Raw genomic sequence first — 23,322 nt, forward strand, 5'->3', positions numbered from 1 at the left:
AGCCGCTTATTATGGCGTGGTTGTAGCCTGATACAGCAATTTCCATCTCTCCCTTTGCCTCCTGGAGGGAAGACAAAGTCGCAGGAGCTGATCAACCCTTTTCTCTGCGAGCGTTGAGCTCTTTAATTAAGCGGCAGAGCTGTTTTGTGTAGGATGTCAGACTGTTACTCAAATCGCTTGAAAGTCTGCAGGGTATCGCTGAAGTGGAAGGGAGGAGGAAAAAAACCCCCAAGTATTAAAGCAGAGAGGGGCGGATCGCTGGCTGGCGTTCGGATTCCACCCACCTTAGAGGGAAAGGCAGCTTTTGCAACGGCGGCGCCCTTTACCGCGGGGCCAAATTAGCGTTTCCCAAAAGCCGGGGCGATGATTGCGATGGGGAATAGGGGGTGACCTCACCCTGAGGAGTACTCGGCACCTCGGAGGGATGCTGCCGGCGAGAAACGCTCAGGCCCGCCCCTAATAAAACCTCTCCCTCGGCATCCAGGGGGGGCGCGAATCGCATCGATCCCCGTTTGCGGTTATTAAGAGAAGAAGGGGGCAAAGCCCCGGGGCATTCTGGCACTCTCGTCTCTTCGCCATTTGCTCAACTTGCTGCATAAGGACATTTTTGCCCAGCGTTAGCACAGAGTGAGTCAGTAATCCGTGTTGCGCAGGGTTCAGAGGGCACTGCCTCTCCTTTTCAACAGCTTTATCGGGCTCCGAGTCGCAGCATGTAAGGATTTCCTAGGTTAAAAAAAAAAAAAAAAAAAAGAGTGTGACATTGCAAAAGCGCGGAGGTGACTTAACACCCCCCCCACCCCCACCCCCCCGGCGGGGCTTTCTGCCTCCGCCTTGTAAAGGTTGCAAGAAACCAAACCTTGGGTTCGACGCCGTGGGTTTGACGGGGCTTGTACCGTCAGCCCGTGTCATTGTAAGGTGGAAATTCAACACCGAGAGCCTGGTGGGAACTTGTTCTGTGTGTAAACATCGGGGCGGGGGGCGAGGGGGGCGCTGCTGTGGTTCGGTTATATACCCCCCTAACTTGCAAAAAAAAAAAAAAAAACCAAAAAAAAACCCAACAAAAACCCCTCTGCAATGGTGCACAGATATTTTTCCTGCGCTACCCCAAGAGGTATTTTGCAGCCGTATGTGCCTGCAAAAGTTTTATCTCCCTGTGGGGGAGACAAATCGGATCTTGTCCAATTTTTCTTTTTTTCCTCTCGCAAAGCTGAATTCCTGTCTACTTCTGAGCAAGGAAAATTTTTTTTCTTTTTTTTTTTTTTGGAAGCCACATTTGAGGGAACACTAAATCACATGTGGCTTTGGTAAGGGGAAATGATACTTTCCTGGCTCTTAAAGGCTTTAAAGTTTAGGCAGACCCAGTCAAAGCCGGTCTTGAAAATGTTTGTAATCCCAGTGCCCCATTTTGAACATCTTGGAGATAAAAATGGGTAAATGTCAGATGCTGGATCCGAGGCAGCTGAGCAGCGAGTCCGAAATGTTGGTATTTGACTTCGGGAATCACAGAAATGGTAGGGTTGGAAGCGAGCTCTGGAGATCATCTAGTCCGACCCCCGAAATATGTTCGATATGCCATGGAGATGTCCAGGTTCTCATAGGAGCTCTCCTTTGGCGTCTCCCAAATCCGATGCTAACGCTGGGATTGCCGGGATGCTCATCCTCTGCCCATCACGCTGTATCCTGCCCTCTGAGCCACCGCTCCCCGGCTTGTCGTCTTCCCCTTGTGAAACCTCGCGAACTGCTGGCAGGGGAAAAGCTTTCGGGCAAATCCGCAGACTGCTGCGGAAAAATCCCGGCTGGCCTGGGAAGCAGAGGGATTTGTTATTTTTTTTTATTTTTTTTTTTCTCCTTCTCTGGTTTCCCTTCCCATCCAAGGGGAAAAATTGGGGGCTTTCACGCTGTCGTGGAAGTTTGGGATGGAGCTTTGCGTGATGGAGTGCGGCTGAGGCAACCCCTCGGCTGGGGGAGATGGTGGTGCTGGGGTGGGTGAGGTCTCCAGCTTAGGACCCGCGATTTGGCGTCTTTAAGTCTCTGCCAGCCTAAAAGCCGGACCAAGACCATGAATCCAGACCGAGCATCAGCCCCCGGCTGCTGCCGGTCACTCGGAGACAGCGCAGCAGGTTTCTCCCTCTGCCGAGCCATGGAGGAGAGCACGAGCTCCCCGTTTCCCAGGCAGCAATCCCAGAGAGGGACACGGTTTAAAACGGCAAGGGGACAGCCGGCTCCTCCTGCGAGGAAAGGTCTGAGACGGGCTTTTTTAAGCCAGAGCGCACTAAGTCCAAGCCATGCTTTTAGCCCCGTTTCTGCTGTGATATCCAACAGCCCGGTCAATTATTTTATTTTATTTTTTTTCCTTTCATAAAAGGAATTTGCTTTTTACCACTTCTTTTTGACTCTTCCCTAAGCAACACAAGCTGCTCGGGGTGAAATCCCACTAAACTTTTCATTCTTCTGCAGGTGGGCTATACTGAAACGCTCTGACTTTGCCGAGGTACAAACCATTTAGGAAACACCAGCGCCCGTCACCGGCAAATGGTGCTTTTTGTACCAGACTACGCAGGTTCAGCATCTCCCTCTGGCTTTTTCTTTGGGATTATAACGTGCTTTCCTGATAATGTAGCCACCGAATTAAGCGCGTCCTTGTGATGAGAGATGTAATTTGTTGAACAAATGTAATTTGTTCGCAGGGAGAGGCCGGCTTTGGCAGGCGGCTGCCGTGTTTCCAGCGTGGCTCGAGCCACAGCGGAGCGGGACCATCGCCTGGCCTCTCTATTTACTGGTGCAGGTGGTGGCTATTAGCCCCGAGCCCTTCCCCGGGATGGTTTCCTACACCTTTGGTGTGCAGATTGCGGGCGGCTTTTGAACCTCGGGAGCTTGGCTTCCTTTGCGCCTTGAAATCCACCGGCTGCTGGATGAGCTCGCTGGAATTTCTCACCTTTGAAATTGGAAACGCGGCTGCGGGCCTGGTTTTTGTTTATCCTGGCATTTCACGTCAATCGAATCGGCTGGCGATGATTCCCGATCAGCTCGCTGGAGTCGCAGGGAGAATGGCGAAGTCTCATGCTTGAGCTAGGGCGGCTTGAAAAATCCATCAGACCCGGCAACAACGGCCCCCGGTTGTCAGTAGTAGCTCTCGTCTCATCTGTCTCCAGAAAGCTTAGTCTGCCGTGATAAAATTCCCCCGGATTTATCCCCCCGCTACAACCCCCGAACACTTTTCCATATCTTAACCTTCCCCCCAAGACGGTACAAACCCTTGGCTCCGCGCCAGCGCGTCTCTCTCACAATATTTCCCCCGATGATATCGATCTGAACGGATCCTTTCATCTGGGTAATCGCATCAAATCAGGCACCGCGTGATTTATTTATTTATTTATTTATTTATTATTTTTCTCACACACACACCCCCCGCACTCGGTTTTCATTTCTAGCTCCACTTGATATTCATTTTCGGAGTGGCTCGGGGCTGCGGGGGTAAAAGGCTGCTCTGGAAATTCGTGTTACGCGTTGCCCTTCCAGCCAGGCTGTTCTTTTGTGGCCGCTGATCTCTGCGACTGCTGCTCCCGTTGCGTTAGAGACCTGAATAAATGGGCTTTAAAAAATGCTTATAAGGCCAGATCCTAAATAGATAGCATCCAAAGCTTGTGTCAGAAGCCATCAGAGGCTGGTATTTCTCTTCCAAACATCCGTGGAAGCCGGAGATCTTTCTTTGTTTGTTTGTTTTTTGAAAAGTATGTATCTGCTTTGCGAGCCAGGAAAATCCATCAACTTTGGCGGGGGGGAAGCTCGGACCAGCTTTAAGCTGCTCATCCCGACTGAATAAACAGCATCAGCTGTAAAAGGGATGTTGCCTTCTATGTTTAGGGGCCGTGAATCGCGCTGCACCCTCTGCCTGCTTGAATTTTTATCCCTCAGGAAAGATAATCTGATATCGGGCTGGATGGTGTTATCAGGGCGTGGAGTTTAGAAACCCAGCCGGGCAGAACCCATCCTCTCTGCTCTTCACCAGCCCTGACCAAGGGAGAGCAGTTGAAACCAGTGCAATTAGCTAACGACGTTCCGCCGGCACTTCAGTCCGGTGGCGAGGAACACAAGCCGTTTCATTTGCGAAGAGGAAGAAGCCCTCCCATGTCAAGTAGGTTCCGGCAAGCCTTTGAAACGCCCCGCCGGGAGCTCGGACTTTGAGCAGGTTGTTACGGGGCCCCACGTAATTGAGCCCTGTCCCTTTGATGTCCCTGCTGCCCTGGTCCCTGTGCTCCTCCGCATACTTGGGACCTGAAGTCACAAAGGCTCCCAGTCTTCGGCGGGGCAGGGCAGGCGGTGCTCTGCCTCCCTCCAGGTGCTCCTGCCCTTCCCGGGGACGGTGGCACCAACACCCGTCGTCTCTCCCCTGCTTTAGAGATAAGCGGTATTAATTCCCCGGGTTTCTACCGTTTCTGCTCGAACACGAGATTTCTGAAGCCCTCTCCGCTCTGACAGGCTCGTGGTGCGTCTCTTTGGCAGAGCGCGTCTGTAGATACCCCAGCTTTCTGGTGGGAAGAGGCTTTTGGGAGGCCAGCTCTTCCTTTGACTTGTAAAATTCAGGGTTTTTTTCCTGCATTGCAGAATGAAACTCTGCTCATTTACACCCCTACAACTTCCAATAACAGGCAAAGCTTCCTGAAAAACCAGGGCCGGCCTCTGCCCTGGGCTGTTTACCCGGTGGTGACTCATTTGGGAACCGTCTCGGTGTCTGAGGCTGGGGTTGACCTTCAGGTTACAGCAGTAGGAGGGTGGCTTTTCTCACTCCGCACCATCCCGGACCTTTCTGAGCCAAGTACCCATCTGTTTCTCCATTGTGGGATGGCTCTCACCAACCCTTCTTGTTTAAAAAGACCCCAATTTCAACCCAGCGCCTTTCACCGTGTGCTGCCTCGCGACCTCCTCGATGGAGAAGCCGAGCCAGCCGATTCTCCGCGAGTCAGGTTGAAATGTTTCTAGCAGTCCAGTTTGCGATGCCAAGCTTGGGAGAGCAACTTCACGCTCTGCCGGGGAAATATTTAGGCTGGAAACCTGCTGGCATTAATTAATAAATTGCACACAGCCACAGAATGAGCCAGGAAAACTGGAATTTGGGAACAAAGGGTAACCAAATGTGACCCTCTTCTGGCACTCTTGTCTTTAAGGAGACCTTGGATATAGCTCTGACCACGCTACGTATGTTCCCCCAGCACAAGAGTTGTTTCCTGCATGACTTTATTCCCTTTTTCCGCCATAGCTGTATACCCGAGAGCAGCAACAAAGCGCATTTTGTCCCTGGAGAAAGGCTCGGGGACCCTGCGCCCATCATCTCCTCCGCGTCTGGCCGGGGGTTGCTTTTTGGACTGGGCTCTTCCCACCCGCCACCTGGAACCCATCGCGATGGAATTGCTTTTCTCAGCTGCAGCGTCTTAAAATAGCCGCTCTGGGTTTCTTTTAAAAATAGTCGGCGGGTCTGCGTGTCATTACCTGCTAAAAACGTTTCTCCAAAGTCCTCTTAGGACAGGGGAGGCGAGAGGTCGGTTTGGCGTACCAGCCTTTTTGGAGAGGGTGACGGTGCTTCCGCGGCCACGTGCGCGGCCTTGCCCTTGAGCTGCCCCCCGCTTCACGCGCGTCCCTTTTTTTCGGGTGATGTATTTCTGGTTATTTTGAAAGCGTGACTGCAGCGGCGGAGGAATCTGCCTGGTGCCGGTGACGGCGGTGCGAAGGAGGATGCTCAGACGCATCGACCCTGCCTTTAGCTTTTCCCGGGAAGCAAGCCGGCGCCTAACGCATCAGCGAGGTGGTGACACAGCGCTCGCAGGCGGCGGGGTCGTACGAGAGCAGCAGTAGGCTGTGCGGCAAACTTGGCGCTTTGCTGCGCCGCAGGAAAGCCTTCGGCACGCGCGGCATTTTCCGAGGGCAGCGCGTCGCAACGGTATGCCGAGCCCGGGGGGTCACATCGGCTTGCTCGCCCAGGTCCTACACGGGAGGTCCCTGGCTCCTGCGGAGCCTTTTGAACCTCAAACAAGCTAAACAAAAAGTCTCTAAATGATTTTTAGAGGAGCGCTTCGTTCTGCAGACTCAAGGAGTGACTGTTAAATCACGCAGCAAAGCGTTTAGGGTTTAATCGTGCCGCTTGCCAAAAAAAAAATAAAAAAAAATGGGTTCGGTGCGTGAGTACCCAAGCGATCTGCCACGAGCAACGCCGGATGCGTTAAGAATTGGTATTCCTTCTCCCTCCTTCCCTGGGGAGAAGTTACTAGGTATTTGGAAGTAATTATTGCTTTTATTCAGTGCTAAAGCAATAATTTCGAGGGATACGTTAGAAAGCTAGCAATTTCCTGCCAGTGAGTGACAGATGTTTTGCCATACATGAGATGTGCTTTCAGGCTCCTACTAATTACGACGACACAAATTGGCAGTAGTTTTCTTCCCAGGCTCCCAACTCTAATTTTGCCTTCTTTTCTGCCTTTTTTTTTTTTTTTTTTTTAAAAAAAAAAAAAAAAGGTGGAGTCCCCTTGTTGTCGCACTTCAGGGAAACCGATGCAGAGTTCGGTGGCTGTGTTGGAGCGTGGTTTCCCTAACCTTCCTCCTTCTCTATCCCCTGCCCAGGTTCGTACCCCTCGCCCAAGGCTGGGGCCACCCTCGTGGTCTACAAGGACTTGCTTGTGCTCTTCGGTGGGTGGACGCGGCCGAGCCCTTACCCTCTGCACCAGCCAGAGAGGTTCTTCGATGAAATCCATACCTACTCACCCTCCAAAAACTGGTAAGGGCAACATCTGGATTCGAAGCCCAAGCTTTGATCCTGTACAAATGTGTGGAACGCGGCTGGAGGAATGCTGGCGGGTGTCGCTCCGAGCCCACCTGGGAAGCTCTGCGCCGTCCTGCTTTCCCAGGTGTGCCTAATCCTGCTGCGTCTCTTACTTTGAAACAGCAGAATAAACCCCCGAAAACACAAGAGCGCACCGGAGACACGGGCACGCTGCTGTCTGGCACCCCTTGGGTGGTGGGGGTTGCTTCCGTACAGCTCTCGACTCGTACCTAAAATATGCCAGACTCCCCGAGAGTTCCCCTCCAGCCAGGTGGGAAATCTGGATGTGAAGATGTGAATCTTTTAAAAGCGGCATCGATTTGGCTGTGAGCGGTGAGGTCTTTCTGAAGAAAGGAGGAGATAAAACCTTAACTCCTGGAGGCCTTGCTTTTAGCGATGGTCCAAAACTCAAAGCTCCTGTGGCCCTCCAAGGGGGGAGACAGGATAAAGCGGGATAATGCAGCGTTTCAGTAAGCTCTCTGCCTTTAAAGCTCCTGGATTCCTAGTGAAGCATCCAGCAGCAACCGCGGAGATGGCAGGAATTTTCCTTTCTCCTTTCAAACACCGTTCGGCTGGTTTCGGACCGGCCTTTCTCACCGATGCTTGTGTGTGAGAAAAGGAGCGAATGCTGTATCAAAGCGGCGCTGGTTCCTGCTCCTCTTTCATTGAGAACTTTTCATCATCAAAAGTGTCAATTATCCAATGCACTTTTGGGCAGTGTCGTTAAGAACGCTGTAATTAAACCGCGTTGGAAATAATTCAGGGCAAACTTAATTGAAAGGGGCGATATTTCCAACTTGGCCTTGTGACTTTGTCATGCTTTAAAAATGTTTAGCGCATTAGTATTTGTAATTACTTTCGTTATTATTTGGATCTTTGGAGGTTTTCCCTGAGGTTTTCCTCTGGAAAATGTTCTCGAGGACTCTGTCGTCCCCTGGCATTTTTCGTTTTGCCATTCATCCAGCGCTTTCCTTTCCAACCCGATGGTGAATGTCTTTCTCTTTGCCCAGGTGGAACTGCATCGTGACCACCCACGGCCCCCCTCCCATGGCGGGACACTCCTCCTGTGTCATCGAAGACAAAATGATCGTCTTTGGGGGTTCACTGGGATCTCGGCAAATGTAAGTCTGGGGTGAGGGTGTCTGACGGGTGCCAGGAGCCTGTTGTGGTGGTCCCGGGGTAGCTCATAGCGTTTCAGAAGGCAATCTCCGCAGGGTTTTGGAGTCTGTGGGCTGCCTTAGCGCACCTTTCGCATCTCGTGGTGAAGCCCTTCAAGGCTCCAGCCTGTGGAGAACCCAATTCTGCCCTAAAACTCTGCCCTGAACCCATGTTTCAAATGCCCAGAGGTTCTGGTTGTATCGGCAATGCTTGTTGTCTCTTCCTTGCAGGAGCAATGACGTCTGGGTGCTGGATCTCGAGCAGTGGGCTTGGTCCAAGCCCAACATCTCTGGGCCCAGCCCTCACCCGCGAGGCGGCCAGTCTCAGGTGAGCTCTCCTTCCCCAGCTCAGCTCCCCGGCACCGACACACGCTGCCAAAGACAAACCAGACACCGCTTAATTTCCAGCTTCCAGGCAGCTCTCTGCAGGTCGCCTGAAAGCTAGCGCCCCGTTTCCAAGTTATCTTTGCAGCCTTTGCCCGACGGGCCCTTGTTTTCTGGAGCCATCTGTTCTGCGAGGCTGCACTTTTTAATCTCCCTAACGCTCAGGCAGGTACCGTGCCGTGTCTTGCGCGTGACTCAGAACTCTAATGAGCGCTGCTAGAAAACAAATTGCTATTTTCTCCCGCTGATCGTTCCCCGTGGCGTGTGAGATCAATGAAGCGTTATCACAAGTTGGTTTGGCTCGGGGCCCTTTTGATTGCTCCGCTCTCCCGATTCTCGGTTGGAGACTCGGGATTGTACCCGCTCGAAACACGGGGCTGGCAGCGCCTGTTTTATTGCCTGCCCGGGGCGGGAGCGCGTGGGAGTCACGGAGCTCGATGCAGGTGTCTCCGTCGCAGCTGGCAGCTCTGCCTTCCCTTCGTGGTCCCCAGGAAGATGGTCAGGGGTCCCCAGCGTGCAGTTCATCTCAGCAGGGTACCCAGAAGAGATCAGATGGATCGCGCTTGGAAGTTCCTTTCTCTCCATCCACTGGAAAAGGAGATTAAGGGACTATCTCGCCCACCACCAGCATCTAACGAATATTGCAAGCACGTGCCCTCCCAGACAATCCTTCCACCTTCTCCCTTGTTTGAAGAGGGGTGTTGAGTCCCTTGCTGTTTGGCTCAGCTTCAGGAAGGCTAATTGCCCTCCTCTGTAAGGGGAGCTGGTTCGCCAGCCGTTTGGGACCGCGAGTGGGGTGAGCCCTGCATCCCGCTTTGCCTCGGGCCCGGCAAAACTGGCTCTCCATCCCAACTCCACTCCTCGTCCCGGGGTGGGCAATTATTCGGCAGCGTCTGCGCGGCTGAGAAGCCGTAACCTGGCTCTGCCTGCACTTGAAGGCCTTGCCGAAGGCGCTGGGCACCACTTCGCGTCCTTCCCAGTTTGAAAAACGCTGTTCTTTGTCCCCTCCAGATCGTAATAGACAACGAAACCATTTTAATCCTGGGTGGCTGTGGCGGTCCCAATGCAGTAAGTATCCCGAGGGGAACATGGGCATGAACTTCACGTGTCTCGCTCTAACTGGGTGCTGGACTGGGGAGAAGGGGCTACCCCGCACGTTACCCAGGTGGCATTTTATCCTGCGAATCTGGGCACCCACGCAGTAGATAATCCAGAGAAGCTGTCTAGCTATTGCTAGAGCTGCTTTAATTAAGAAAAAAACACCCCAGGCGTTATCTGAGCAGCTCACGAAGTTAATTGAGCCTCGGAAGAATTAGCCCTGATTTTATACTGGGGTAGAAGATGGAGATGAAGGGATTTGTCCGTGGCCAGGGTAGGGTGTAGTCACTCCGGGGTGGTCAGATCCTGATCTGGGTCACCATTCCTCCGTCTGCAGCAGCAAAGCACCGCTCCTACCTCTGTTGGGATGATCTCAGCCGCAAGCCAGGCTCCTAAATCTCAAACCGGGCTCCTAAATCTGTCACGCTTGTCTTCACAGCTGTTTAAAGACGCCTGGTTACTGCACATGCACGCGAACCCCTGGACGTGGCAGCCGCTAAAGGTGGAGAACGAAGACCACGGAGCCCCGGAGCTGTGGTGCCATCCTGCCTGCAGGGTACGGATGCGGTGGGGTCTCTGCTCTCTCAACTACATCCGCTGATCTTTATTGCCTGCCCAGAATGCTCCATACCCCTCTATTTTTTCCCCAACGCAGCGCGAAGGGTCATCCTGCCATTTGTCACCTCTTGTCTCTCCTTCTCCTCTTCCAGGTGGGCCAGTGCGTCGTGGTCTTCAGCCAAGCTCCCAGCGGGAGAGCCCCGCTGAGTCCCAGCCTGAACTCTCGCCCCTCTCCCATCAGCGCCACGCCGCCCGCCCTGGTCCCCGAAACGCGGGAATACCGCTCTCAATCTCCCGTCAGGAACACGGACGAAGCTCCCTGCGTCAATGGCCGCTGGGGCACCTTGCGACCCAGAGCGCAGAGGCAAACCCCGTCGGGATCCCGGGAAGGCAGCCTCTCCCCGGCAAGAGGGGACAGTTCCCCCGTACTCAACGGTGGGAGTTTATCGCCCGGAGCCACGGCGGCCGGCGGTGCCTCCTTGGACAGCCCCGTGCAGGTTGTATCTCCCAGCACGCCTTCCGCCGCTGAAGGATACGACCTAAAAGTGGGGCTCGCCCTGGCTCCGCGCCGAGGATCGTTGCCGGAGCAGAAAGACCTGCGTTTGGGATCCGTCGACTTGAGTTGGGAACAGAAACCGGCTTCCATCATCTGCCAGATGGATGGTGTGGAGGGCAGGACGGTCGGCGCCGGCGTGAGGAACCCCCCCGAGCAAACCAACGGCATCCACACGCCGCCCCACGTCGCCAGCTCCCTCCCGGGGGCCGTCTCCCCCAGCGCGCTCCGGAGGAGCTTGGAGGCCGTCAAAGCTCTCTCTTCCAAAGGCTCCTCGGCTTCTGCGGCGCTGAGCCCTCCGCTGGCTTCTTCCCCGGGGTCCCCGGGTGCCGAGACGGGCTCGGTGGCGCGGCCGGGCTCTACCCAAGGCGACGGCCATTCCTTACCTCCCATCGCCCGCCGCCTGGGCCACCACCCTCCCCAATCCCTCAACGTGGGGAAGCCTTTATACCAGAGTATGAACTGCAAACCCATGCAGATGTACGTGCTGGACATTAAAGACACCAAGGAAAAAGGACGAGTCAAATGGAAAGTGTTCAACAGCAGTTCGGTGGTGGGACCGCCCGAAACCAGTTTACACACGGTAGTGCAAGGCAGAGGGGAATTAATCATATTCGGTGGCCTCATGGACAAGAAACAAAACGTGAAATACTATCCCAAAACAAATGCCTTGTACTTTGTGCGAGCAAAAAGATAATGCGGCCCGAGCCCTTCGCCGCCGTCACCTTCTCCCCTCCCTCTCCGCGGCTCTTCCCTCTCCTTTCCGAGCCCTTACTCTGTCACGCAGGCGTTTCAAACTGTGAATTCGGGAGCGAGAAACTAATAAAAGTCCAGGCAAAACCTCCAGCGCTGCCCCGCCGCTTCCCAGTAAGACCCCAGTTAAGCGAATCATGTTTACAGGCGGGGAAGAACCCGTGCCGCTGCGAGCCGAGGCGAGGATTTGGGGTGAGGTAGGGAAATCTGCCAGCCGATATCCTCTTGGGGTTGGTTTTTATTTTCCAGGGGGTTTGAGAGGCTTCGGATCTTTCCAAAACTCCCCCTGGGATGTGAGGAAAAGTGGGTTTTGATACGAACAAACCAAACGGCGGCAGGCAGGAGGCTGTCACCTTGCGCGCGCCGATTATTTCCATGCTTGACTCCGTAAGGAAAACAAGAGCAATACCAGGAATCTTCCAGCGCTGCAAACCTTTGCTCGACACAAACGCGATGCCTTTTTTTCTGCCTCTCGCCCCTTTGGCCTGTCGTGCTCCTTCCTGGCCGCCGTACGGGACCGTAAGAAGGAAGAAAGGACAGGGGTTTTTTGCATTAAAATGCCAAAAATATTAAGAATTAGCCGGGAGTTAGCATCCCCCTCTCCCCGCCCTGTGCTGGATCAGGCTTTGGGATCAGCCCTGATCCCTCCTGATCGGCAAAAAACCACACCGCTTACTCTAAAAAATCCCATTCTTCCCCCAAAACGGAGACGTTTGGCTGCCAATTCCCTTCTAGACTTGAAGGTTTCGTTTCGCTCAAACAACCCAAACCCGCCCAAGGCTGAACCAGCACCTCGTAGCCTGGGAACGGGGTTGGGTTTTTTTTTTTCCAGCCAAAAAGATGAATATTGGTAAATTTGAGGGCGTGAGCAGCCTCCGTGGCAGTAGCTGCACCTCGTCTTTGCACGTGCCTCCTCCTTCCGCAAAAATTCAAATTGAAATCCGAAGGGATTAAACCTGGGCGTCCTTCTCTTTCCCTTTCCCCTCCAGATGATGGGGGGAAATGGGCGGATTCTGCCAGGTTTTGGTCACCAACCTCCAGCACCCGAAAAGTAGGGAATCCTCCCCAAACCGGCAACGCCATGACGTGGCCCCTTTTCCCCCTCAATTTCGGCCCCCCCCCACCTCCTCCATCCCCACTGAGCTTTTTTTGCCGGTCGGAGCCTTAAATCGCATCCCAGCCGCGTGGGGATGGGGAGGGTTTTGCTTCGTCTGCGGCGTTTTCCGCCTCTGTAAATAAATCCCTCGTTAAATCCAGCCTCTCCCGCTCCAATCCCAAACCGATTTGATTTCTCCAAAGGGAAGGCAAAATGCAGTTTTTTAACCCCCCAAACCTCAGGAGCACCTAAAGGTGATTTAGGAAATGTTTCTTCTCCACTTTTAAGCTTGGCCGCGGGGAGGGTGGTCGGGGCTTTGGCATCGATTCCCTCCTCCCCTTTGCATGTTTCACCCCAAAAAAAGTCCAAAAAAAAGGGATGGACGGTGGATCGTTGGGTTGACGTTGGGTCACTGTTGGGTTGACGTTGAGTTGATATTTAGTTGACGTTGGGTCAGCGTTGGGTTGACGTTGGGTCGACATTGGGTCACTGTTGGGTTGACGTTGAGTTGATGTTTGGTTGACGCTGGGTCAGTGTTGGGTTGACGTTGGGTCGACGTTGGGTCACTGTTGGGTTGACGTTGAGTTGATGTTCGGTTGACGCTGGGTCAGTGTTGGGTTGACGTTGAGTTGACGTAGGGTCAGCGTTGGTTCAATGTTGGGTTGACGTTGAGTTGATGTTCGGTTGACGCTGGGTTGACATTGAGTTGACGTTGCGTTGACATCCCTCTCCTTGCACGGAGCATCCCTCGAGGGGCGTTTTCCCAACATTTACGTGATCTCCGTCCCCAACCGCTCCCAAAATCCCCCTAAATGGCCCCAAACCCACCGAGCAGCCGGGGCCATCCCTCCTCCATCCCTGTCGGTGGCGGAAAGGCATGTTCTGCGCCGTCAACCATGAATTCATCCCAAATTTTGATACCCCCACCCCCCGTGAGCCGCTGGTGCTGTGAGCGAGGTGTTGTCCCCCCCTCCCCCGCGACTCAGGTGTCCCCCCCACATCGGGCTCGGCCGAGCATAGGAATGAAAAGCAATTTTCGGTGATATTTAAAATCTTGTGTATATTTTTGGGGGGGGGCGAGGGGGGTGGTTAATGGATTTCCCCTCCTCCTCCCCCCCCCCCCCCCATCCTGATGAATTTTTAGCAGTTTAACAAATAAAAAGGAAAAGAAATGGATGGCTGGTCCTTTTGGGGAGGGGGCCGGGGGGTGAGTTTGGGGGTGAAAAGGGGGATTTGGGGTCTTATTGAGTTAAAAAAAAAAAAACAAAACCGGTAAGTTTTCTATAGGGGGATGTTGGAGCAACAGAGAGAGGCGGGAAAAAGGGGGGGAGGAACGGGAGGGTTCAGAAAAAGGGGAGAGTGGTGGAAATTGGGGAACCTAAAGCCTGTGGGGCTGGAAATTGGGGATGGGGACCCCAAATCCTGCCGGGGCTGGAGGTTTGGGACCCCGAAGGCTGGCGCTGTCAGTAGTTGGCATTGGGGGACCCCAGGGCCTGTGGGGCTGGGGACTGGGGACCCCGTATGGGGCAGCGCTGGACACAGGTTCTTGTCCCCCCCACCCCGGCCCCCAATCGCCTACAGGGCTGGGAACCCCCCCATCCCCTATAGAGTCTGGGTCCCCACAGCCCCCCCATCACCTATAGGGTCTGGGTCCTACACTCCCCACCCCACCCCCCCCCGTCCCCTATAGGGTCTGGGTCTCCCACAGGGCCCTCCCCCCCATCTCCTATAGGGTCCGGGTTCCCCACAGCTCCCTGCCCCCAATCCCCTATAGGGTCCACATCTCCCGTAGATCCCCCCCATCCTCTTTAGGGTCTGTGACCCCCCCATCCCCTATATGGTCCGGGTCCCCCACTCCCCCCTCCATCCCCTATAGGGTCCACATCTCCCCGTAGCTCCCCCCCATCCTCTTTAGGGTCTGTGACCCCCCCATCCCCTATACGGTCCGGGTCTCCCACAGGGCCCCCCCCATCCCCTACAGGGTCCGTGACCCCCACAGCCCCTATATGGTCCGGGTCCCCCACTCCCCCCTCCATCCCCTATAGGGTCCACATCTCCTCGTAGCTCCCCCCCATCCCCTACAGGGTTTGGGTCTCTCACGCCCCCACAGCCCCTATAGGGTCCAGGTCTCCCACAGGGCCCTCCCCCACATCTCCTATAGGGTCCGTGACTCACTTAGCCCCCCCCCCATCCCCTATAGGGTCCGTGACCCCCCATCCCCCCCCATCCCCTATATGGTCCGTGTTCCCCACAGACCCCCATCCCCTGTAGGGTCCGGCTTTCCCCCAGGGCCCCCCCCCTTCTCTATAGGGTCCAGGTTTCCCACAGCCCCCCATCCCCTATAGGGGTCCGGATCTCGCACTGAACCCCTCCCCATCCCCTATAGGGCCCGTGACCCCTACATCCCCCCCATCCCCTATAGAGTCCGTGTCCCCTACAGGGCCCCCCCAACCCCTATAGGCTCCGGGTCTCCCATTCCCCCCCCCATCCCCTATAGGCTCCGGGTCTCCCATTCCCCCCCCCATCCCCGCCCATCCCCTACAGGCTCCGGGTCTCCCATTCCCGCCCCCCCATCCCCTATAGGGTCCGTAACCCCCCATCCCCATAGGCTCGGCCTCTGCGCCCCTCCACGTGCCCGCCCCCTCCCGCGCATGCGCGGCGGCAAAGGGGGCGTGGCGGTGTCGAGGCTCCGCCCCCCGTGCTGACGTCACCGCGAGGCGGAAGCGGGCGCAGGTGAGGCGGCCGCGCCTTAAAGGGACCGCGGCGGGGCGGGGGGAAGTCCACGGCGGGGGGGGGCATTGCATCCCCTTTGCTGGGTTTGGGGGGTAGGGACCCCACGGGGGGGGGGTTCAAGGACGCCATGGGCGGGGGGGTGGGCTCGGGGACCCCATGGGACGATGCTGGGACCCCGGGGGGGGACACAGGGACTCCGGGGCGGGGGGCGGGGAGAGACTCCATGGGGGGTCAAGGACCCCCGAGGGGCTTCAAGGACCCCATGGGGGGGTCAAGGGCCTCGGGAGTGGGTTCAGAGACCCCGTGGGAGGATGCTGGGACCTCATAGGGGGTGGAGGGACCCCGTGGGGGGGGTTCAGGGACCCCGTGGGGGGGGGTCAGGTGTCCCATGGGGAGGTCAAGGACCCCGGGGGGGGCACAGGAACCCCATAGAGGGGGTCAGGGACCCCCACGGGAGGGCGCTGGGACCCCGGGGGGGGTGCAGGGACCCCGGGAGGAGGTTCAGGGACCCCAGAGGGGTCGTCAAGGATCCGGGGGGGCATGAAGGGACCCCAGGGGGAGGTGCAGGGACCCCGGGGGGGGTGGTGTCAAGGACCCCGGGGGGGCACAGGGACCTCATGGGAGGGTGCTGGGACCCCGGGGTGGGTACAGAGAACCCATGGGGGGGGTTCAAGGACCCCATGGTGGGAAGTCAGAGGCCCCTTGGGGGGGTGTCAGGGACCACAGAGGGGTTTAGGGACCCCATGGGAGGGTGCTGGGATCCCGGGGGGGGGCACAGGGACCCCGGGAGGGGGGATCAGGGACGCCAGAGGGGGGGTCAAGCACCCCATAAGGGAGCTCAAGGACCCGGGGGGGGAGCCAGGGTCCCCAGGGGGGCACAGGGACCCCGGGAGGGGGGGTCAAGGACCCCAGAGGGATTCAGGGACCCCATGGGAGGGTGGTGGGATCCCGGGGGGGGGGCACAGGGACGCCAGAGGGGGGGTCAAGCACCCCAAAAGGGGGCTCAAGGACCCGGGGTGGGGGGCACAGGGTCCCCAAGGTGGCACAGGGACCCCGGGAGGGGGGGGCAGGGACCCCAGAGGGATTCAGGGACCTCATGGGAGGGTGCTGGGATCCCGGGGGGGGGGGCAGGGACCCCAGAGGGGGGGTCAAGCACCCCGTAAGGGGGCTCAAGGACGCGGGGGGGGACGGGACGGGGACGACAAGGTCCCCACGGTGGCACAGGGACCCCGGGGGTGGGGGGCTCAGAAGGGGCTCCCCTGCACCCCCAGGGTTCCGGGGGGGGGGTGGCCCATGGCGGCGCGGGGGGGCTCGGTGCTGGAGCCGGGCTGGCTCCTGTCCCCCGCCGGCCGCCCCTACCTGGACTCCATCCTCCAGAAGAACCAGCGGAGAGTGTTCGGTGAGTCCCGCGCCCCCCCCCCCCCAAAAAAAAAAACCCAAAACCATAATGGGGTGCCAGCACCCTAAAAATATCCCCCCCACACCCCCCTCAAGGTCTGCTGGAGCGGCCGGTGCTGCCCCCCCCCTTGGCCGCCCCCACCGTCACCTACAAACTCTTCCTCTCCGGCAAGAGCGGCGTGGGCAAGACGGCCTTGGTGGCCACGCTGGCGGGGACCCCCGTGCCCCCCGGCCACCACGAGACCCTGGGTAGGTCGGGGGGTGGGGGGCACGACGACACACACACCAGCAGCCCCCGGATGTCCCCCTGGGGGGTGACAATGTTGTATCGTGTGTCCCCCCCCCAACACTTCTTCCCAGGTATAGAGGCCACCACCGTCTACTGGCCGGCCAAGCTGCGGGCCAGCGGCCGCCCCGTCATCTTCCAGCTGCATTTTTGGGATTGCGGCGACGGCGCCCTGAAAAAATTCGAGCATCTTCTGCCCGTGAGTCTCGGGGCAGGGGCGGGGGGTGACACACAAGTCTTGGGAGGGGGGGGGGGACACACACCCGGGACACCCCCCCCCTTCCATGATGGTGGGTGTCCAGTCTTGTAAGGAGGAAGCGGACGCCATCCTCTTCCTCTTCTCCTTCACCGACCGCTCGTCCTTCGAGGAGCTGCCGGCCCAGATGAGTCGGGTCATCGGTCCCGACGAAGAAAACCTCGTTAGGGTGGTCGTCGGCACCAAGTATCCTTCTCAGGGGGTGTCTGGGGGGGGGGGGGGGGGGGTCCACATTGCCCCGTAAGCAGGTCTGTACCCCTGTATCTCACACCGCTTGGCATCTCAGTAGGCTGAGAACGTGCACACTTCGTTACACCAATGGATTCACCGCTTCCACCTGTTTCTATAGGGTCTTGCTCCCCCCCCCGGGGAGGGATTTCTCAGGGTGCAGGTGTCTCCTTTGACTGCGTGTCCCCCCCCACAAGCAGATTTGCCCCCTGTATTTCACACCACGCAGTACCCTGGTAGGCCGAGAACGTGCACACTTCATCACACCGACGGATTCAGAGTCATCCACTTCTTTTTATGGGCTTTTGCCCCACCCCGGGGGGGGGGGATTTCTCGAGGTGTTGGCATCTCCCCTGACTGTGTGTCCCCCCCCCGCAAGTGGATTTGCACCCCACCACTCGGTCCCTTGGCGGGCTGAGCACGTGCCCACTTCATTGCACCGATGGCTTGGCATCTCCCACTTATTTTTATGGGGTTTGGGGGGGAATTTTTCAGGGTGTTGGTGTCTCCCTTGACCATGTGTCCCCCCCACACCCCCCCCAGATTCGACCTGTCCCCTCAGGCGGACGTGACGGAGGGGGACGTGGTGGCCTTCGAGGGGACCTGGGGGCTGCCGGTGCTGCGGGCGAGCAGCGGGCCGGGGGCCGGGGGGGGCCGGGGGGGGCTGGCCCGGGTCGCCCCGCTCCTCGACGCCCTGGTGGAGAGGCTCTGGCGGCGGGACCAAATCGCCGCCGGCGTCGCCCCGGGGGACGAAGGGTCCCCCCCAGCTTGAACCCCGTCTTGTGGGGTGGGTTTTGGGGGGCCCCTGCAGTACCGGAGACCCCTCACCGTGGCCTCTGGGCCCCCCCCGCCATTAACCAGCGCTGCCCGAGCACCCCTGTGATGGGGGGGGGGGAATGGGAGGGGGGAAAAAAGGTGCTTTTTGACCAAAAATCTACGTTTTTCCACAAAAAAGATCCTTGGGTGCCTCGGCTCGTCTGATTTGGGGTGCTGGGGTGGGGGGTGCCGGGTGATTTGGGGTGGGGGGGTGCTGGGGGGCGATGGAGATGGGGGTGCTGAGGGTTTTGGGGTGCCGGGGTGGGGGACTTGGGGTGCCTTGGGGTGACGGATGTGGGGGTGCTGGAGATGGGGGTGCTGGGGGATTTGGGGTGCCGGGGAATCCTGGGGGTGCTGCGGGATTTGGGGTGCGGGATTTGGGGTGCTTTGGGAGGATGGGGTGGGGGTGCTGCGGGATTTGGGGTGCAGGATTTGGGGTGCTTTGGGAGGATGGGGTGGGGGTGCTGCGGGATTTGGGGTGCTGGGGGGGGTGTTGGTGGTTTGGGGTGCCAGGGGATTTGGGGTGCTGCGAGGTCTGGGGGATTTGGGGTGCCGTGGGTGATGCGGGATTCGGGGTGCTGGGGGATTTGGGGCACTGTGGGGCGCTGGGGTGGGGGGTGCTGGGCGTTTCGGGGTGCAATGGGATCCTGGGGGTGGGGCCCTGCGGGATTTTGGGGTGCTGTGGGTGCTGCAGGATCATGGGAATGGGGTGCTGGGGAATTTGGGGTGCTGCAGATGCTGGGGAATTTGGGGTGCGGGGATTTGGGGGGATTTGGGGTGCTGTGGATGATGCAGGATTTGGGGTGCTGTGGGATTTGGGGTGCTGTGGGGTGCTGGGGATGGGGGTGCTGCAGGTGCTGCAGGATTTGGGGTGCTGGGGGATTTGGGGTGCTTTGGGGTGCTATGGATGATGCAGGATTTGGGGTGCTGGGGGATTTGGGGCGCTGTGGGGCGCTGGGGTGGGGGGTGCTGGGCGTTTCGGGGTGCAATGGGATCCTGGGGGTGGGGCCCTGCGGGACTCGGGGTTCGGGATTTGGGGCGCTGGGGGTGCTGCGGGATTTGGGGTGCTGGGGGGGGGGCGATGCAGGAGGGGGTGCGGTGGGAATTGGGGTGCGGGGGATGGGGGTGCTGCAGTATTTGGGGTACTGGGGGGTGCTGGGAATTTTGGGGTGCTGCGGATGCCGGGGGATTTGGGGTGCGGGATTTGGGGCGTTTTGGGGTGATGGGAGTGGGGGTGCTGCGGGATTGGGGGTGCGGGGGGGTGCTGTGGATGAGGCAGGACTTGGGGTGCTGCGGGATGATGGATGGGGGTGCTGGGGGATTTGGGGGGGGGGGGGGTGCTGCCAGATTTGGGGTGCTGGGGCCCGATCCAGCCCCCCGCGCCCCCCCCCCCCCCCCGCCCCCTATAACAGGGCCCGGACTCTCCTCCCCGTCGCGGCGGAAAACCGGCATTATTTTTAGGCCGGAAAAAGCCGATTTCTGGTTCCGGCCTTTTTCCGGCTCAGCGGGAAAAGGGGGGGCCGGACAGCGCCCCCCCCAAATCAGTGACACCCCCTCCCCGAGTTCCCCCCCCACCACTGTCCGGTACCGAGCTGGTGGGCGGGGGGAGGAGCCTGGAGTAGCCGCCTGGCCACGCCCCCTCCCGCCATTGGCTGCCGCCCCCCTCCCTTCCCACGCCGCTTTATGAATGAAAGGGGAGGGGGCGGACGGGGGGCGCGTTAACCCCTTCGGGGCCGGAGCGGGGAGGCGGGTTGGGGGGGGGGGGGGGGAAGACACACAGGGTGCTGCGGGACGCACCCAGCACCGCGGGGCGGATCCGGATCCACGCACCCCCCCCCCCCCCCACCAAAACCCGCGCCACGGGGGGGGCCCGGACACCCCCCACCCCCAAAACCCCCATTTTAGTTTTCATTTTTATTTACCCCCCCCCATTTTAGCGTTCCTCCCGCTATTTTAGCTCCCCTCCCCATTTTCCCTGCCCCACCCCCCCGCATTTTAGGTTTTATTTTCCCCCCATTTTTAACTTTTTGCCCCACCTTTTAACTTTTTCGCCCCCCCTTTTAACTTTTTCCACCCCCTTTTTAACTCTCCCCCCTCATTTTAGCTTCCCCCCTCCCCAAAACGCCCCCCGGCAGCCGGAGATTCACCGCCGCACGCATGGGTATACCTTTTTTTTGGGGGGGGGGCGGGGGGGGAGGGGCCACACGACACACCCCCCCATCACCCTTTATTTTGGGGGTGCTCCCAGCCCCCCCTAACCTGTCGGAGAACCCCAAACCGCCCAAAATTCCTCCCCAAAGCGCCCAAACTTCCCCTAAAAACCCACCCCACCGCTTCGGGGGGGTGCACACACACCCCCCACCCCCCAAAACCTGCCCATCCTCAGGATCGGGCCCTCCCAGTGCCGTACTGGTGGGGTACTGGGAGCGGCTCCTGGCCCTTTAAGAGCGGGCGTGGCCGGGTGACATCACTCGGGGCATGAATGAACAGGAGCGGGGTGCTCAGCCCCACACGCCCCACAGCGCTGGGCGCCGCCGGTTGTGGGGTGCACCCCGACACCCCCCCACCCCCCCCGCCACCGACACCCCCCCCGCCATGGCGGGCGCCCCCCTGGCCTTCACCCTCCTCTTCCTCACCGCCGTCCCCCCCCTGGCAGCCGAGGAAGGTGAGCGCCACGCTTTTTTTTTTTTTTTTGGGGGGGGGGTGCACCCCAAAACCCACTTATTGGGGTGCTGGGGGGGGTGGGGGGTGCTGGGTGCACCCCCGAAGGGGTGGGGTGGGTTTTTGGGGGAAGTTTGGGGGGTTTGGGGGGAACTTTGGGAGGTTCAGGGGACTCCGAAAGGTTAGGGGGGGCTGGGAGCACCCCCAAAATAAAGGGTGATGGGGGGGGGTGTTCCCCCCACCCCAAAAAATAGGGGCACCCATGGGTGCGGCGGTGAATCGCCGGCTGCCGGGGAGCGTTTTGAGGGGGGGGAAGCTAAAATGAAGGGGGGGAAGAGTTAAAAAGGGGGTGGAAAAAGTTAAAAGCGGGGGCAAAAAGTTAAAAAGGGGGAGAGGAAAAGAAGCTAAAATGCGGGGGGGGGGAGGAAGCGAAAAGGGGGGGAGATAAAATGGGGGGGGAAAGGTAAAATAGGGGGGAAAAAAACTAAAATGGGGAAAAAAAAACCCCAAGAGTTTTGGGCAACTTTTCCCCGTGCAAAGTGTCCGGTTCGTGCGCCGGGGCCCGATCCTGCTTCTGCCCCCCCCCCCCCCTCCCCCAAAAAAGGGGGATTTGGGGGGAAAAAAAAAAAACAAAACAACTCAAAAAAGGGGGAAAATCACCCTAAAATGGAGCGTTTCCCATGGGCGGCAATGGGCCGGGCGGGATCCGGGCCGGAGAACTGGAAAACAATGTCAGGAAAATCCCAAAAAGTGCTGGGAAAAAACAAGCGGCGGCTCGGCCTCCACCTCCCGAGCCTTCCCCCGCCGCTGGGTTTGGGCTCAGTTTGGAGGGTTTTGAGTAAAAAAAAAAAAAAAGGGGGGGGAAAAGTCACTTTTTCAAAATATATATATTTAATTAAAAAAAAAAAAAAAAAGTTGAGCTTTCTAAAAAGTCCCGTCCCAAGGGTTTAATCCCTGGTTTTTCGAGGGAAAGACGGAAGGATCCGGCCCCGAGCGCAAATAAATGGGAGGCTGGGGGGTGGTTTGGGATGGGAAATCCCCCCCTAAAACATAAAAATGGGGTGAAAACCCCTCAAATGGGGGTTTTGGGGAGTGTTGGGAGGGGGGTGACCCTGTGGCGGGGACCCCAAACCACCCCGAGACAGCTGTGGGATCTGGGGCGCGTTCCCAAAGTGCCGATTCCCAGGAGGGATCCTTGGAGATGTTGGAATTTTGGGGTTAAAAAAGTGCAAAAAGGGGGAAAGTGTTGGGGGAGCAGCGGGAATTGGGGGGGGTTTAGGGGGGTGTTTTGCTTCCCATGGGTTGGAAAGGGTGAAATCCTTTGGGAAGGGGAGGTTGGGAGGTGCTGGGTGTCCCGGCTGGATTCTGCACCGCCCGGCCGAGGTCTGGGGTGTCCCCGAGGGTGGGGAGGGGATGGGGACGGGATGGGAATGGGATTGAGACTGGGATTGGAACGGGAATGGGGACAGGAGGGGGTGGGATTCATTTTGGGACTGGGATTCAGGTTAAAGTTGGGATGGGGACAGGAGGGGATGGGATTGGGATGGGAACAGAATGGGGACAGGACTGGGATGGATGGGGAAAAGGACAGGACTGGGATGGGACTGGGATTGAGATGAGGACGGGGACAGGATGGGGATGGGAGGGGACGGGATTGGGATGGGGATGGGAACAGTAACGGGGACAGGATGGGGATGGGAGGGGACGGGATTGGGATGGGGATGGGAACAGTAACGGGGACAGGACTGGGATGGGGATGGAAGGGGATGGGATTGGGATGTGAGCGGGAACAGAATGGGGATAGGTTTGGGATGGGGATGGGGTGGGATTGGGATTGAGATGAGGACGGGGATGGGATGAGGATACGACGGGGATGGGGTTGGGGACGGGGACAGGATTGGGATGGGGACGGAACGGGAAGGGATAGGATTGGGACGGGATCGAGCTGAGGATGGGGATGGGTCAAGGATAGGATGGAGATGGGGTTGGGGAGAGGATGGGATTGGGATGGGAAGGGATAAAATTGTGATGGGATTGAGTTGAGGATGGGGACGGGATTGGGATGGGGTGGGGACAGGACAGGGATGGGGATGAAAACGCAGTTGGGGACAGGGACAAGGCTGCAGGCGGGGATGGGACGGGGATGCAGATGTGGGGTGCGATGGTGGTGGTGATGGTGGTGGTGGTGGTGGTGGTGATGGTGGTGGTGATGGCAACGGCAGTGCGGACGCAGCTGGGGACAGTGACAGGAGGGGTGCAGGGGCTGCAGGTGGCGGGGGGGCTGGTGGTGCAGAGGGCGATGGGGCTGCGGATGCAGAGGAGGATGGTGGTGGGGCTGCAGGTGGGGTGAAGGGCGTGATGGAGATGGCAGACCAGATGAGGAGTGGGAAGGGGATGGTGTTGTAGGGGCTGCAGCTGGTGATGGCCGTGGAGGTGGTGGTGATGGCCGTGGAGGTGGTGATGATGGCCGTGGTGGTGGTGACGGCCGTGGTGATGATGGTGATGGCCGTGGTGGTGGTGACGGCCGTGGTGAT

At 58.3% G+C, this 23,322-nt stretch overlaps 2 protein-coding genes across 3 annotated transcripts in view; both read left to right on the top strand.

Annotated features, from left to right (window-relative positions):
* Positions 1–13,538, top strand: part of FBXO42 (F-box protein 42) — a 51,946-nt gene extending 38,408 nt beyond the window's left edge. Inside the window, exons 5-10 of the mRNA XM_063353926.1 lie at positions 6,613–6,766; positions 7,822–7,932; positions 8,200–8,296; positions 9,364–9,420; positions 9,890–10,006; positions 10,161–13,538. Of these exons, the coding sequence (XP_063209996.1) occupies positions 6,613–6,766; positions 7,822–7,932; positions 8,200–8,296; positions 9,364–9,420; positions 9,890–10,006; positions 10,161–11,258 (1,634 nt within the window). The 3' untranslated portion in view covers positions 11,259–13,538. The remainder of the gene's footprint in view (positions 1–6,612; positions 6,767–7,821; positions 7,933–8,199; positions 8,297–9,363; positions 9,421–9,889; positions 10,007–10,160) is intronic.
* Positions 13,539–15,085: 1,547 nt separating this feature from the next.
* On the top strand, positions 15,086–18,200 carry CPLANE2 (ciliogenesis and planar polarity effector complex subunit 2). Of its 2 annotated transcripts, XM_063353787.1 has the most exons (6): positions 15,086–15,143; positions 16,415–16,542; positions 16,638–16,790; positions 16,902–17,026; positions 17,130–17,269; positions 17,855–18,200. In XM_063353787.1, the coding sequence occupies exons 2-6, from the start codon at positions 16,437–16,439 to the stop codon at positions 18,081–18,083; spliced, it is 753 nt and encodes a 250-aa protein (XP_063209857.1). In that variant the 5' UTR covers positions 15,086–15,143; positions 16,415–16,436; the 3' UTR covers positions 18,084–18,200. The 2 variants fall into 2 exon arrangements, with proteins under 2 accessions (XP_063209857.1, XP_063209859.1); XM_063353789.1 differs by lacking the exon at positions 15,086–15,143 and having other exon boundaries at positions 16,332–16,542; positions 17,196–17,269.
* Positions 18,201–23,322: the final 5,122 nt, after the last annotated feature.

Source organism: Chroicocephalus ridibundus, chromosome 16 (assembly GCF_963924245.1).
Source record: "Chroicocephalus ridibundus chromosome 16, bChrRid1.1, whole genome shotgun sequence".
Taxonomy (NCBI): Eukaryota; Metazoa; Chordata; class Aves; order Charadriiformes; family Laridae; genus Chroicocephalus; species Chroicocephalus ridibundus.